Source organism: Furipterus horrens, unplaced genomic scaffold, assembly GCF_987537825.1.
Source record: "Furipterus horrens unplaced genomic scaffold, mFurHor1.1.pri manual_scaffold_3, whole genome shotgun sequence".
Lineage (NCBI taxonomy): Eukaryota > Metazoa > Chordata > Mammalia > Chiroptera > Furipteridae > Furipterus > Furipterus horrens.
The window spans coordinates 47,911,652-47,929,301 of record NW_028327173.1 but is presented as its reverse complement, the minus strand read 5'-3'; the positions used below and the strand labels follow the sequence as shown (position 1 = coordinate 47,929,301).

The 17,650-nt window shown below is 37.2% G+C and overlaps 1 protein-coding gene across 1 annotated transcript in view; it reads right to left on the bottom strand.

Annotated features, from left to right (window-relative positions):
• PDE4B (phosphodiesterase 4B) overlaps nt 1-17,650 on the bottom strand; it is a 39,915-nt gene that overhangs the window by 13,550 nt on the left and 8,715 nt on the right. Inside the window, exon 2 of the mRNA XM_090269573.1 lies at nt 4,079-4,172. Within this exon, the coding sequence (XP_090125699.1) occupies nt 4,079-4,172 (94 nt within the window). The remainder of the gene's footprint in view (nt 1-4,078; nt 4,173-17,650) is intronic.

Sequence of the window (17,650 nt, the reverse complement as noted above, 5' to 3'; positions counted from 1 at the left end):
CTGCTCATGGGGGCCCCGGGGACAACTCATCAAAGCAAAGCAAGCACAGGGAGACAGAAACAGCAGACATGTACAAACTCAACCCCTGGTACTCTCTCTCATCAGCATCTCAGTATCATCTCTAGGTGCCCACAAGATCCTAGACTCATCAGTCATGCTATGACTTTTGTTTATGGAGGAATTTTAGTGGCCATTTTGATGAGTTTAGGGGTTTCCAACCTGGTTCAGCATCAGAAGCACTCAGGGAACTTTCAAAAAATACAGATTTATGAGCCCCACCCGGTCCTACTGAATCAGTGCTTTTTGAAAGCTTTCCAAGTGACTCTGATGGTCAGAGCCAGGTTTGGGAACCAATAATAATACCACATTCTCACTTTTCAGATGAAGTCAGCAACTTACCCAAGCTCAAAGGGCAATTTATTCAACAGATATTTATCTTACAATTACTATGTTCCAGATACAGTGATTTAATAGCATAGAACCCAGGCCTTGAGGTTCCTGTAAAAAATCTCTTTCTGTTCTCCCAATCTCTGGCATTAAAAATGATACATCATGTTATTTTTGAAATTACTTTTCTCCCTGTCACTTCACTCCTAATAATTACTACTTCTGCTAAAACGAAAGGTCACAATAGCCCATGTCTTTCCCCATCACTGGTCTCCATGTCTGGTTAGACAGGCTGCTGGATCCTCCTGCACACCCCACTGATATAAGTACCTCTAGTGGAACTAGCAGCTTTTCCCTTTGTTTAGTTAAAGGTCCCCTGCAGCAGCAAGTAATTGGGCTGAACCACTACTGTGTCTATGTCTGGAACATTACAATCAAGAAGAAAGCCGCTATTCACACGGTGCCAATTTGACATTAATGGGCGTTTCCCTATGCAGGCATTGGAACAACTGATAGGTTTCCCTGTGCCGAATTTCCTCTGTTAAATGCTTTTCCCTATTCTGAATTTCCTCTGTTAAATGCTTAGCCAGCAAAATGTGGAAATATCCTGAAACACAGACTCAGAGAATCAGGGTAAACATTTAGTGAATTTACATTTACAGAATGCTCAGATTACAGTGGGGAAACAGTGGACCCATATAAAATCAATAAACAAAAAAGCATGCCAAACAAACAAACAAACAAAATGGTCATGTCAAAATTCTGCTAGTGGCACACTTTGAGGTGGTTTTCTTGCTAGATCACAGCATTTGATCAAGCAAAGTTCCTCAATTCTTCTCCTCGCATCTTGAAAATTCTGTTCTAGCTTTTGAGACAGTAAGTATGGGATTTAAAAGGATTGTTTTTCTGTTTATAACAATATTAACTAAACTGTAATACCACATCTAAGTATCTTGCTTTATCTATGCTCCCTCCCTGTAGGTCCTGTTTTACTGCTTTTTATACCAGCAAACTGGAGCCTGTTTTCATATAATGGCATCAAGAAGTGCCTGCAGTAGTAAATGGTCTCTTGCCTGCTTTCTGGATTATCTGGACACCATCCTTGTGATGAAAATGTAACACAAGTTTCACAGATCCCTGGAGGAAGGGATTCCCTCCCTCTGATGACACATTTTAACATTCAATAACTCTTATTGAGGTATTGTTCTTCACGTCTAACTGAAATTGCTAAGGCCTTCTCATTTTGTGCTCACTGAAATGGCTGCTGTGCTCTAACAAGACCTTTTTATATTACTGGAATCTGTTAATAAACTTTTTATTTTTAGGTTCAATAACCCTGACTCCTAAAGACTTTTCTCCAAAAGCATACAAATATTACTTAAATACCCTTAAACGTGATTTCTTTCTACATGTTCTGAGTTTCTAACAGCCTTTTTTCCTAGTTAAAAAAGGGACAGGATCTTTAGGTCTAGAAGTCAAGAGAGCCAACTCTTAGTTCTGAATCAGGAACATATGAGCCATGTAATCTTCGTCGAGTTACTTTGCCCATTTAGGTCTCAGTTTTTTCTCCTATAAAATAAGGGAATTGGATTATAAGGTCATTAAAGTTCCTTACAGCCAGTTTATGAATAAGGCTTCATTTATGGTCCTCCTGGACTTTTCATTATACTCACAAGATAAGACTAAGAATTCCATGTCCTGCATTTGCAGTTTGGATATAAAGCTTTATGTGTTTGTTTGCTTTGCTTTTTAGAATTGTCAAATTGCAAGTCTGCAGAGAATTCAGGTTGCCAGGTAAGTTTAGCAAGATGAATAAAAACCACTATATCAGAGTCATAGGATGTTAAGAGGTGGAAGGGCTCAGATGTCATCTCTTCCAATTCTCCCATTTTACAGATAAGGCAACTGAGGCATCTTATGTTTATATGATGTTTTTGTCTCCCTATATTTTTCCAAGAATATCTAACATTTTAACCTGTCTGTCTATCTGATCGGGCCTACCTTGTGCAAGTGTGCATGCACACACATGCACACACACACACACATACCACCCTCCTCATGCTAAGTCTAAGGACTCAGATCCTAACAACCTTTCTCAATAATGTGTTTTTGATCATTTAATTTTTGGAATAATAAAAAGCTAAATAATTGGTTTTCTTCAAGAGATACGCCTAAATAGCAAATGGAATGTTCGACGGAGGGTTGCCATTTGCCTGTTCTTGAGATAAAGAGTTGAGCCTGAGGACTCATCTTTATTATCTTATCAGCTTTCTCACTTGATACCCTTTGAGGACAAAAAGACATCAATGAGCATTCTAAAATATGTTAGTTGTCCTTGGCGAGTGGGCAGTGCAAGAAATGACAGTGAAGAGGGATGCTTAGGTGCAGTCTTGAATTATTAACAGCTCAGGGCCTTCATGCAGTTTTACTCTAGTCATGGGCATCTCTTCTAAGACAGAAAAGCCATGGTATGTTATGAAAACAAAAATGAATTCTTGCACTTATTGATTTCATTCTTCTCTCCCACAGTCATGTACCTGTAAAATGTTCCTAAAATAGTCCTCAGGCTTATGAAAAATAACTGGGTGTTGCACAGAATGGAGTACATCTGAAACGGACAGGGAAAAGAGGCCAGTCTTCAAAGGAATAAAGGGGGAATATGGAGAATGAAGGATTCAGTATATCATGCTTCCTTGTCATTAGATTCTAGCTACCTCTTGGAGCTCAGATGTCTGAAAAATTCTTCTTTGTTCTCTGAAAAAGGTCTGGCACAACTGCAGCTGGAGAAGACCCAGTGCTGCAGACACTTGCACACTGGAAACAGCTGGGAAGGCACTTGTTAATTGTCAGGTACCCATCAGGTGCTGAGTAATTCCCTGAGCTTTGCACTAGGCTGGTCTAAGATTGATCTGCCCATAGCAGGAACTGCCTTGGTATTAGACAAATAGGATTGATTTTCAGAATAAAAGCAGAAGAGGTATGTGTTTCCATAATGCAGCAAGGCAAATGCTCATTGATTAACGATGTGTAGTTATGCCAAAAAGAAGGGAAGTGATCAGTTGTAAAAAGGTCATTTTCCTGGAAAGTGGACTTCCGGAAACAAGGATAATTCAGGGGTAATTGAAGGTCTACAGAATCAGAATCTAAATGCTACCCATTCACTGTGAAGTACAGACTTACAGATTCTACAGGCCTCAATAAAGAAAAATATAGTCAAAATAAGTTCATTATACAATAGGATGACTTTAAACACGAGATCAGAAATCCCTAAAAACCAAACAGGATACTGGAAGTAGTTAAGGAATTATCGATGCAAACCTTTTCATGTCATCTGTTAGATACTAGCAATGTGACTACAGAGCACACAGAGTTTGAATGATTGAAATGCCCCCTCCCACCTCTTCAGAGGTCTTGGCAGAGATGGAAGTGGGTGGGGAGATAAGGGGTGGTCCATAAAAATACACTTAGGCCATATTAACTTTTCTCTTTGATGGCTATTTTTATATTTTTTAATGACATCTTCCTGCTCATTTTTTCCCATTAAAGGATGCCTTAGTTCTTATTTTAAATAGATTTGTTTTTCTATGACTTTGCCTCAATTAAAACTCACAAAGGGATGCTCCTGATGGTTTGCAGAGATTAATAATGAAAAATCTCAGTTATGAAAGAGCTTTTCCATGTAATATCTTACCTAAGAAAGTATTTGAAATGTATTCAGACACCTGGTTCCCCGATCGGCTCATTTCTGAGAGGTGTGTCAGCTCCCGGTTCAGCATTCTTTTGAACTGTGTATGAAGAACAAAAATGTATTAACCACCTAAAAAGTAACAAATTATCACTTTACATGTTTACAACTTTGCTGTCTAAGAACAAAGAGGTTGGATGAGCAGATACCATTAGATAAATTATACTGTTTTTACAAAATACAGTATAATGGTACCACAGGAAAAAGAGGTCTTCTTAAGGTTTCTTAAAATTAACATTTGATTTCTTTTGAAGGTGCAAACATAGGAAAAAGAATCTTAATATAGGACAAGATGATCTTACTTGAAAATGTAAGACCATCTTAAAATACATTTCTTAGAAATTAACTCAAAAATATAATTTGAGTTAATAACCTATACAGTGAGAAGAGATTATATGTGAAAAGTGTAAGGGAAAACAAGGGGGGGGAAAGCATCCTCTAAAAATAAGAGTTGTGTAAAAAGAATAAGATTAAGAGACAGCAGCGTCTATTTTAATACAATATAATATAACATGCCTTATTTCATAATAAGCAGTCTTATGGGGCTAAGTGACAATACAGGTCTTTCTACTTCACAGAAAACATACAGATATAAATGTTTCAAATTCTATCAAAGACACATAATAGAATCAAATGAACCCACCTTGATGTAACCCCAAGACACAGATAACAAATAGTTTGCCTCAGGCATTTTGGAATGCTCTCCTTGCCACAATCCTCAGATCCCTTTCAAAGAATTCACAGTTCTAACAGAGCAGTCCTGAGAGGATCAGGAAAGCCTTGCACATTCAGTGGTAAAATAATCAAAACTTATCAAAGACAAAGCCTCCAAAACTTAAGGCATCAAACAAAGCTCATCTTCGTACTCCATTCTTGCAAGAAGCCTGTGCTCCCTGCTTCTTTTCTGCCAGAGAGAATAATGAAATCAGGAATTGAAGAAAGAACAAGAGCTTGTCCAAATGGATTCAGCTGGCTGGTGTGCTGCACTTATGAATTATGAATAAATAGTCCTAGTGGCCGAAGGGGTTTCCACCCTATCTTAGTCCTGTTTAGCTGAACTCTGCAGGGAAGGAGCAATTCTTCTTTCCTGAGGGGTTGCCAGACTGGGAAACACAGCCATCTTTTAAAAAGGAGAAGATTAAAATGGAGGAAGCTCCATGAATATTTAAGTAAATCTGAAATCAGTACCCTCCCCCATTTCAACTAGGTGTTCTTAACCCTCTCTCCCCTGCAGAGCTGATACTCTGCAGACGCAGCCTCGCACAGAGCTCAGCCACTCTAATGGTTTCAGAGTGATGGTGCATTCAATTAATTTACTTTCTGAACATTAAAAATAGCAATGAAAGGGTTAAGACTATGGCTGTTTTCAGATGAGGCTTTCTGTATATACAAAAAAATTTTTAACTACTTTTGGAGAATTTTTTTGCTCACCAACAGTGTGCCAATGGATTTAGCTTTCTTTTACAAAGACATGAGTGGGAAAGAATTATTTCATTTTAAAAGTACTTCATAGTCAGAAGGCAATTTTCTGCACTCCACCAGCTTTTTAATATGCATATTAGATGGCAGTCAATAAATTAAACACATTAAGCCTTTTGATCTATGATCTAGAGTGCATTTGGAAATACAAGATATTGTTTGCTGCGTGAATGGTGAATTATTTGGGGATATGAATTACTATGATTTTTGATACTTTAGTGTTACATCTTCTAATTCATGTTAGAAATATTGAGGAATGAAATTTATTAATCATTTTATTTTAGTAAGCTAGGGCATGTTGAGAAAGTCATTCCTTTCCTGTAGGCATGCCGTACCCCTGCTCCCCATCCTCCGTCCCCCATTAGTACTAGAGAACAGGCCAAAGGAAAGTCTAAGACTACAATCCTACTGCAGTGGGATTCCCTACCCTGGGCCGCCCCACTCCCTGCCTGCATTCGCCCTCCTCTCTGCTACCCTACCGTGAATGCCCAGGAATTAAGTACAGCAAGTTAAAGGAGTAACAAAGCACCATGGCAACAGGCCTCCCACTCCCACCCCGCTGCCCTTGCAATTGGCTCTTTCCTGTGAGGCATTCCCCTTGTAAATGAGCATTCTGCACTGACAAAGGCTTCACTTGGAGCATCTAAGTCCCCACCATGCCACTCACTGCCTATGCCCAGGAGACCAGGCCTTTTGAGGTGAAGCCAACGCAAGTCCATGTTACTGCACACTGGCTTGCTGTGCTACCCATTGTACTCAAAGAGGCAGGCACCCCCTCTGGGTGACCCTGCTGGCGGACGTGTGTTTTCCGATGATACCATATGTTAGTAGCAGTGAGTAGGGATCTCTGAATCAGTCACTTCAGCTATTGTGTCTTACTTATTGAACCTTTATGCCATTTTGAATTCCAGGTGAATTGCATAAGTTCCAAGTTATTTGGTTTTTAAGACATAACTGCTCAGTCTTAATGATATCTCCTTTTTGGTTCTCAAAAGACAGGCACTTACACTAAAGACTTAAAATCTGGAAAATAAAGGTTTCTATGCTCTGTTGATCACCTGAATTTGGACAAAGAGGCAAACCGTACTTGGAACATTGTAAAAATATCATGTGAAAAGCATAGAGACAGATGATTTCTTTGAACTAAGTCTGTGCACTAGACTTTGACAAATGTAACATTCAAATAACCATCCTCAAAGAAAAATCATCCTCATTTTGACTCCTTTGGTCTCTCTGAAATAGTTAGAAAGATTTTGAAGTCAATCAGATTTGTACTATTTTAATCATATCATTTTATCATGTATTTGCTAAACTCCTAACTTGTGCCAGGCAAAGCACTGAAGATACAGCAGTGAAAAATAAAAAAAAAACTTTTTCATCCTTTTAATCGACGTACATCCTGGCAGAAATAGTCAGATGTATTAGAGCATGTTAGTTAACTACAATAATTAAGAGTCTGGAGAGAGTTGGGCAAGTTTTTTATTAATTATATTGGCCCTTGAGCTCAGAATATAGGAGTAGGTAGAAATTCAATGACAAAAGACTAGGAAAGGAAAAACTTTTCTCCTTATTTTCTTTTTTATCACCTCCCATTGACACAGGACCCTGCTGACATACATTATCAATCTGTCCCAATGTGGGAGCAGGGAGCAGCTTTCAGTTGCAGGGCTGAGAATAAACCAAACTACAGAAGGGGCCAGTACTCTTGTAAGTAGTTAACAGATGAATACCACCTCCCTCCTTCTCCTGCCTAAAATAGTTCTATGAGCCTGTTGCTGGAGGCATGGAAATGCCACAAAAAAACAAAGTCATCTTAAGGCAACTGTAAAACACACATAATGAAGTACGCAAATGGCGGTCACTCAGTGTCAGAAACCGACCCAGTCTTTTAAATGTTGCTTAGCAACAGCCGTTGGTTTTCCTCCTCCATAAGGGAGGGCCCGACCACACTGACTAAGGCAATCATTGCTCTCATCAAAAAGCATTTATGAAGGGCCCACTTATGCTGTGCTCTGTACACACTAAGGAAGGCAGACATGGCCTTCGAGGAGCAGAAGGGGGGCCTTTTACATTCTGGTAATGTGGAGTCCAATTAGTATGAGTAGTGCTGGCCTGTGAGAAGAGACACATCAAGGTACGGAATAGATCTGAACTGTGTTTGAGGTTAAGGCTGAGGTTAAGGTTGGGGAGCTCAGCCTAGCTGGGTTTTCAGTGTCTGACTCCCACATGGGAGTTCTTTCTGCTGAGCCAGAGGCAGCAGCAACGTGTCAGACGAATCTAGTCTCTTATTCTCAGTTCTCGATAAGTCTCTGGAAGCCACTTCACCTCTCATACACAAGATGAGAGTGATGTATGATTTAGGATCTCAGCCTCTCAGCCTCAGCCTGAACCTGATAAATTATAATAAATTATGTGGCAGCCTCCTACAGTATGGACACATTAGTTATCAGCAACCAATATTTCCCAGAAAACAAAACTCTCTCATTGCTGCCAAAAAAACAACCCAAATCAGAAATGTTTCAGTTCATAGAAGTTGCCAACAAAGGAAGAAAAATATTTATCATCCTTCCAGACTTTTATATTTTAAGAACATTAGAGTCTCCCTGTCCTCTTATCAAGGTGGGTATTCAGTTCAAAAAGGAAGGTAAAATAGCTCTGGAGGGAAAATGTGTCTCAAGGAATTACAAAACTCAAAAGGAATGGACATTATTGCTTTATCAAATGCCGTAGAGAAAGCCACAAACAGGAGCATGCTATGTTAAAGATAAATGTGTCTCTGCTACCTAATGTACACAAATTCCATTTTTCAGTAAAGAATCTGCCTTCACAAGAAAACTCTGTTATGGCCTACCTAGAAGTAATGTCCCCAGAGGAAATGGCTGAAGCCCCTTTTCAACACAGACAAGCAAAGTCTGTGAATGAACCCTTAGTACCACAAATTCTTCAATGCTTCCTTAAGCTGATGTCCAACACTAGATTTGTGACCACTGTAGAGACTGCAGTTATTTTTTGAAAAGGGAAAAAAGATAGTTTCTACATAAATGATTTAATATTGTCTGCCTAAAATATATCTTCTCTATAAAATCATGTAAATTTTTAAGATAGGCTACCATTAATAGTGGGGAGTTACTTACAATAACTGGAATAGCAAAAGCTGAAACTCAATTACACTTAATATGAACATTTTGTTAATGGCTTCAATTTTTCTTTAGCTTCAATACTACAGACAAAGTTTTTTTTTTCCTGAGGAAGATTCTTATGAAGCAATGGAACACTTCATCATTTTCTTTATTTCTCATCAGACAACTAGTCTGAGGTTTGTGCAAAGATCCACAGGTAAGCTAGGAATTCTCTTGGTAATGTTCTTAGTTAAATTAATCACATAGGAGGGGTGGTCTCAGATTCATTCTAGTCCTAAATCTCGATGTGTTTATGTTTTTAAGTGTAAAAAAAAAAAAATGCAGGAGAGTAATAATACAAGTGGCTAGTATCAAGCACATGAAAAAACAACTTCTAAGTCTAATCCTGGCTTGTCAGGGGATTGCCTAGAAATCACTTAGGAATGAATCCATCTTCTTCTGCCTATCAAAGACTGGACAAAGCAAGCAGTCTCCTCTAGTTCCTAACCTCCTGATAAAAGGAGTAGGTGAAAATTGTGCAAATGAAAATAAGTTGCCAAAGAGGGAGGAAGACAGCCCCAGTAGTTACTCTTGTGGGTGGCCGTCTACGCAGGAGCCCATCTGTGAGACAGGCGCCTTATTGTGTGGGATCTTCCTGTTTTTGCTGTTATGAAACAACTGCCCAAGTCATTAAAGCCACAATGACTTTGTTAGGGACTAAATTTTGACTCATATTTTATACTTTGTTAGTCATAACTTAATAAGAATTCCCGGGTGTCAGGAAAGTGCAGGGGCTGAGGATTCCTCCAGGAATCACAGAATGCTAGGAGTGGTGGAAGGAAGTTAAAACAGTGGTGGCACCCGTTAGTGAGAAATGGAGGTAAGGACAGCTTGTCTCCGTCCTAGCTCTGGCACTAACCAGATGTGTGATCTTGGGGCCAGATGAATTAACTTCTTTGGGCTCAGTATTTTTTAGCTGTGGGCTCAGTTTCTTTAGTTGTAAAATTGTTAATTTAGAAGGTTTCTTCTGATTAAAAAATAAAAACCCCCAAAACAATGTTGCTTCCTATAGACTCCTAAGTTTACATGGGGAGAGGTGAATGGGGACCTAAAGAAATGAAAGATTCTAATTCTAAAATACCTACATTGGGGTGGGGGGCAAAATCTGATTTAAACAGTAACTAAAGTAGGGATATAGTATACTTTCTCTGAAGACCTTTATCAAACTCAAAATTTCTACTCTGTTAATATTTCATATTATCTGACAATATGCATGTTATTGCTTGTCTTTTCTTGTCTTTCCCTATGAACTCTATCATCTGTTTGAAACTTGATGTCCAGTTCTTTAACAAAATGTTTGCCTTATTTGAAAAGCAAGTGACATTAAAAGAAGTGAGTTTGTAACAGGGTTAAGAATAACATGCTATTTTCCATTAACATCTACTTTTAATAGAGACCATAGCTCCATGATGGGCCACCCTAATAAACAAGTTCTACTGTATTAATATCTGGAGTAAAGTCATGGTACCCTAGGAAACAGTTAGGTCATTCTAGCTGTCCAGGTGCCAAATAAGAAAAAAAAAAATCATCTATATATATTAGAACTGAGTGATTCTCTTAACTGCTCAGTGATATGGTAATCCACAATAAATAAGTATATAATGGAAAACAAGCCTGAATATCTCTACCATAATTCTACAACAAAAACTGGCATTTATGATGAAGTTAAAATAAAATATATGTCACTTGCTTGTTAGAGGACTAGTATCTGCTTGAGTGGCATTTTAAAAGTCATAGTAGGGACAAACCATGACTGCTTTTGTATAAACTATCAAAAAAAAAAAAAAAATCAAAAGAATTTAAACACAACTTTGAATATGACTGCTCTATAGTGTGAGACTAGATCTTGAACAGCCCTCAAGATTATTAGGTGCTTCTTTCTCCCTATCTATCCTCTTTGCTGCTGTCCATTTTTCTTGGAATTCTGAAAACACCAAGGAAATATGGCCCATATTATTGAGAAACTAAAAAACTGACTTTGCCTAGACTCAAAGTAATTCCTGTAAGAATGGTGAGAGAAATGTCTTGGATCTAAGATTCCCCTGTCTCCAAAAGTTGCTGAGTGTCACAATTAAATAGACAAAAGGTACTATAACTTTGGGTATATTTATACCCGTGGACTTACATTTTCACTATGCATTCTTAACTGTATATACATATGTACTCACATACTGTATGGTATACATATTTTCTCATATATAGGGTTGTCACATTTAGTAAATAAAAATTCACAAAACCCCGTTAATTTTAAATAAGTATATCCCAGATATTGCATGTTCCAAGTGTCCCATAAAAAGATTAGATTTTAGTCATATACTCATACTGTGTCAGGTTTAGAGAACCTACATATTTTTAGATCATTTAAAACATTCAAGCCTTTTCTTTTTGACAGAGGTCTTTCTTCCTGGTGAGAAATACAAAATGGCATGCAACTGTTACTGGAGCCTCACAATTTTATTTTATATTCTTGACCCCTTCCCTTTAATCTGGCTGTTACTAGAGGTAAGCATATAATGAAAAGGCACTTTGGCAGATTTGGGGGGCTGGTCTGATAATTAAATATCAGAGAGGCCCTTTTTCAACAGATATCAAAATCATTATAGCAACTGAGAAAAATCAAGGAATTAAGGTACGCTATTTGGTTGTCCTTTTGTTTTTCCATTTACGTGTTCTACAACTTTTTCTGTGCATAATGGCTAATATTTAACCTCAAACTTCTAAAGCCAGTTCTAATGCCATGGATGTTAATGTGATTTCAAAGCAGATGACTAAGGTCTTCTGAACCATTTCGCAGACAGAAGTTCTACAACTTCTTGTATTTTTAAGATTAGAACTCTTACCCTGGATCAGACCCCTGGATTGTCCAGTTTAGTGTCCTCTTCTGACTAGTGGAAAACAAGACCTATGCTTCAAGACCTTCATATCTGACTTGAAGGCAATGATGCAGAACAGACAGTGAACTCATCCCCCAAACACTGTACTTTCCTTTCATAATTCTAAGAACTGATTTCCAGTTTTAATCTATAAGATCTTCTGGGTTGTTCAAAATCCTGCACTAAGTATTGCCTTATTAAAAATTCCAATACTTCTTGCAAGCACAGATATCTACTACAGCTTGTTTTGAGATGGAGACTTTACACTTTTAAACACATCACATGTTAAATATTAATTATATTGATTTCAGCTAGGAACTTTCACATGTCCCTGAGATAAAAGATAATGAAATGCTTCAAAACCTGTCATGGAAATTACTGTTTCTAAGTCAGCAGTTTGCCAGGGCTGGGACAGCCCCCTGGTCTGGAAATTTTCAAGATCAACTGTAGGGACAATCTAATAAATAAGGGAAAACCCTGGGCTACACAGACACAGTCTTTCCTTCCCTAAAAGCCAGTATGTATCTGTTTTTGGTATTTCGGTAATCCCTATGCTAGAATACACACTTCCAAATTGAGAAAATTCTGCCATAAGTTGGAGATTTGAAAATAATTTTAAACCATAAAGGATATAAACAGTAGTCTTAAGTAATTTTATCATTAAAAAAAAGATAATTATACTTGTTTTGTGTTTTGCTTTTCCTATAATTAGCTATCATAATTTAGAAGAGATGGATGGATGACTTGCACAGCAACGGGCCCCAAGATGTATAGGTATTGTTGGGTTAATGAAAGGCTTATAAAAGCAGTTCAGAGTAGGAAGCATGATGAAGACGGGGTTCTGGTTATTGGTTGACCTTACCAGTAGGGTCTAGTCTAACTGCGTTAAGAAGACTCTTAACAGCAGACCCAATAACATTCTTGCGTGACATAGGATCAGTGGAGCATCCAACTGGGTCTGAAAATAAAATTCTATACTATAACTTAGTTTGAGAAATTGGGCAGGTTGTTGAACTTCTTGGAGAGTATGTTTTTCTATCTTTAAAATGGGAAGGTTAGAAATAATGTGTGTAAAAATGATGGCAAGGTTTCTGAGACCATTGTAGGAATGTAGCTTATTCAACAGGACTTATACTTAAAGCAGAGTTTTGTTTCTGAATTTTAAAGAGGATGAGCTCATGGTACCTTCACTTGGTTTGCATTTGGGTGGAGAGTTTGGTTGGCTTTTTGGCATCTAAACTCTTTTATTCTCATTGTTGACTTGTATAAGCAATTACGTAATTCCCACAATATGCTCTTGCAGGTGTGATGCAGTGCTGTATCATATAGTTTACATGACACAGGAGTTACTTGTAGAAGTTCTGGCACACTGGTTGACATTTGGATTATTCACCGGTCTAAGGAGTGTCAACCCAGTAACACATCTGAAGTAACTGAATATATGCAGCTGGGGTAGGAGTGAGAGTAGTATCAGCAATATGTCAGGAATGAAAAATATAACCAAACAACGACAGAATGACTAAGCTGCTAGTCTCCAGACACAACAGATAATGGAGTGTGGCTGAGTTTGAGACGTGTGTTCATAGATACACGTTCCAGCTGAGTATGTGGTAGCTATTACCAGTCTCTGAAGGGCTTAGATGCTTGTCCAAAGGAGGCAGACTTTTTAAGTGAAAGGTAAGCCAAATACCCTACTGCCAAACCAAAAACAACAAAAATATACTTCACAGTTCTGCTCACAAAGAAAGAGAATTTGTCCTTGTTGATTTTGTTCTCTGTTATCTGACTTTGAATTTGGGAGAAGGCTCAGGGAGCAAGATTTCACTGCTTTGAAGAGTCATTGTGAAGCAAGTGGTGGGGTGGGTAGGGGACAGTTCTCATTCAAACTAACAATTAGAAACACTGGAGTTAGGCTAGGGAAGCACCTGCATGGTGCACTGTAATAGGAAACAGGACTCCTGGGTTCTAAGGGGTTTGCCACGAACAACATAGCTGGGCCTGGACAAATTATGTTTCTGAGCCTCATGCAACTGATCCAACAAATATTTATTCGAATGCTTACCAGGTGCCTAGCACTATTCTAAATTCTGTAACTACGAGAGTGCATAAAGCAAATACAATTCCTGTCCCTACGAAACTTACAGTCTAGAGGAAGAAAAACTAAGTTCTACAACAAACCCCTCAAACCATAAACTGATAGCAAATTGTAAAGCAAAGCTATTGAGTTAGGATAATGAGAGAAGAGATAACATCTAAACTGAGGTCTGGAAAATAAGAAGGAGGCTTGGCCAAGCTCTAGCTTTAAAGCTCTGTGATGATATGTTGTGTTAGCAAGTCATATAGGAATATAATAAATTATCCTGTGAATTTACCTTTAATTTTGAAATTACTTGAGTTTGGATCAAAGAGAATAAGATTTTATTCTAAGCATCTCCATTTAGTAGCTGAAAGGTTTAGACACATCAGTTATCTCTCTTACAACCTTGCTTCACACTGAAAATGAGGATAAACACTTTCCTAGAGGTGAGCATCATATGAGAAAACACAGGCGAAAGCCTATGTCAACAAGAAAGGGCTCTTCACATGTTATTCTCTACATGCTATTTTGGATCTGACAACACAACAATAACAAACTTTTATCCACTTCAAGAGATTGGCTCTTTAATGCTCTATCCTGCCACCACAGGAAGCTTGGAGAGCAAATAAGCTTTAAGTGAAGACTGGGGCCTTTAATATCCCTACATTGCTCCACAACTAATGTTCCCTCAGGCAGAATCAAGGTGCTTGGGGAAATGCAGTTCTGGATCACATGGTTGATTTGAAAAGCAGTGATCAAAATAGAAAAATCTCTCCTGAATTATCTCTTAATAATACCTCCTCATTTATGATCTTGAAGAAAAAAAAATCCTCATATTTTACTCACTGTAAGCCAATATATTATCTTAAAAAAAGAAAGAGAGAATCCATTTCTGCTCAGGAATGTATGTTTTTGCTTCTTTTTGGCAAGGTTCTTCTATTTTAGGATTTACTGAGGGCCCTGAAGGGTCTTTTTTGAAAAGCAATATATGACCTTTCTCAGTTTGAAAATTTTAGGATGCCAGAAATATAATACAGTATTGGATAATGACCTTATCTTAATACTTTAAGCATACAAATATTCATAAAAAAATCATTTTTAAATATGGCAATTAAAGAAAATAAATTCTCTGAAATTAAACTATAATGAATAAATATGTTTTAAAATTATATTGGTAAATCTTGATGAGATATTATCAGAAACTTCCATGCAATGGATAAGAAAGATGAAATCTGCAACCAGATCCTGCATGTGTAAAATACAGCAGGGAAAAAAATCAATGGCAGCTTACCCTGTCAAGAACACAAGTAATGTACTGGACCTGGCCAAGAAAACATACCCATTGCATCAATAAACTCAAATATACCTACATCATTCTGACTCAATTACAGGTCAAAGCCAGCAGAAGCAATCTCAATGGACTGGAGCTGAGGCAGGAGGGCACTATGCCCTTCAGCTTAGTAGATGGGTAGCATGGTGGCTGGTTAAATTAACTCTTCTGGACTATGAGTGGGATATTTAGGGCAAGAGTTGGAGTCCATTTCATTAGTGACCCATCAGAAAGTCCCTAGCTTCTCACAATCAAATGGACATGCAAAAGTATACTGGAAATGCATATTATCACTGGATGATCTAAGTGTAGTCCATGACTTTAATTTTTTTGAAAATGCTTTAAAATTTTTCTTTTTAAATATGGATAAAGTCATTAACCATCCAAGCATTTTTTTTTAAAGGATAATCATCAAAAGTCCCCACGTCAACAAGTTTCTTCAATGACCTAGTCAAGTAGAATTGCAGAGAGCTTTTTAAAATAAAATCAATCCAAAATCAACTACCACCGACGGGCAAAAGTCTACAACTGCCTTTCATTTCTCGCTTTACAATTGAGATATAGAGCTGTGATTCCTTGATACTTTTTAGCCTGTAAACAAACATAAAATCTCAAAAATTCAAAACGTGATTTCAGACCTCAAGAGTTTGCAATCTGGAGCAGATATAAATAAAACCCCAGATAACCAAAATGTTAGCTATACATTATCTGGGTAACTGGGCCAAAAAAATCTAAAGTGTAGGCATAGGGTCAAATTGAGATTGCCATCTTGATTTCAGCTTCCTAAATAAAAGCTCTGCTAAGTAGCAGGGAGAATTCAAGCATTGATTAGTTTTTCACCAGTTGATAAAACTCTCCAATTTATCACCCTCAGTTTCGGAGAGAGGAAAGGGATACACAGCAAGAAGTTGAGGGCAGTTATACTAATCGCAGGGTTTTACTATTTAAATTTTGGCATTGGGATTAGTGGGAAAGCAAACAAGTATCAAGAGCATTAAAAATGTTCATGCCCTTTAATCCATTTATTCAATTTGTAGGAATCTAACATAAGAAAAGAATCACATTGCCTTTGTAAGATGAGATTTTTTTTCTCTGATGACATATATCTCTGAATATATATATATATATATATATATGAATTCAAAAATTAAAAAAGCAAGAAGTCAAGGAAAACAACCAATACCAGAAGTATTTAAAGTAACTCACAACAACTTTTTCCTGCTGGATTTTGACCACAGAATTTTCAGGAATACTAAATTAGTTCTCTTTACTTGAAATGATTAAGACATGTATAGCCTTTACTCAAAAAAGTTAAATGGACAAAGAGGAAGTTAAAACACAATGCTAATGAAAGGAGGAATGTCCCACGTCTTAAGTTTAATAAGACTTCTGCTGATGATGAACAGAGAGCCGACCCTGTAATCAGACCTGGATTTTAGTACCTTATTCTTCCACTAATTAACCCTATGACTCTGGAGAAGTCATGTATAATACAATTATTTTTCATTTAGACTGTGTTTTATGTTTTATAAAGATGTTTGGGGTATATTAATACTTAATCCTGTCTTCATAATCCTCATCAATAAAATGAAGTCTTCAAATAGATAAGATGTAAGGCTACCTTTTGGGCTTAAAGTTGTAAGACTATAGCTAGAAATAATATAATATATTTAGATCTTTTTTTGGTTCCATTTATCACCTTTCACCATCCACACTGACCAATGACATTAGATAGTTACCAAATTAACACTTCACTTTGCCCTGTCTGATCAGCATTAGCACATAGGCTAATAATTGAGTTGGAAAGATATTTTAACTTCTTAATATTTTCTTTCCAAAATAACTATTTAAAATGTATCTTTTCAGATATCAAAGGCCAAAACCTCTCATCCTGAATCTAAATTTTAAAAATTGGTTTAAGTCCTGGCTGCTGTGGCTCAGTGTTTTGAGCGTCGGCCTGCAAGCCAAGTGCCGCTGGTTCGATTCCCAATCAGGGAACATAACTAGGTTGCAGGTCAGGTCCCCAGTTGGGGGCACGAGTGAGAGGCAACCACACAGTGATAGTTCTCTCCCTCTCTTTCTCCTTTCCCCTCTCTCTAAAAATAAATAAACAAACAAACAAACAAGCAAATAAATAAACTTTTTAAAAAATTGGTTTAATATTCTTTACTCTCTATCTGTACTCAAATTTCATTTTGATAATTGCTGAAGGTGATAATATTATGCACTATGCTGTACAAAGGAGTGAAGGGATCTTGGCCATTTAAAGGTTTTAATGATCATTTTTAAAATTGCCATATTTTGAATAGCTAAAAAAGAAAAAGAGATGAAATTGAACCATGAAGATTAATTTTCTTTTCAATAAATTCACTAAACTTCAATCTCTGAAGGCTTTACATTTCAAAAGTGGTATATTTTTAAGTTGCAAGTAATTAGCAGAGGAAACATATGACTAGTGGACAGAATTGCATGATTTTATAGCTTTTAAACTCTACTCCATAGAGAGAAAAAGATTATCAAACATTTCTTAAAAAGAAAATGATTATCAGTCACTTCTCAAAACAGAAACAAAAGAAACAG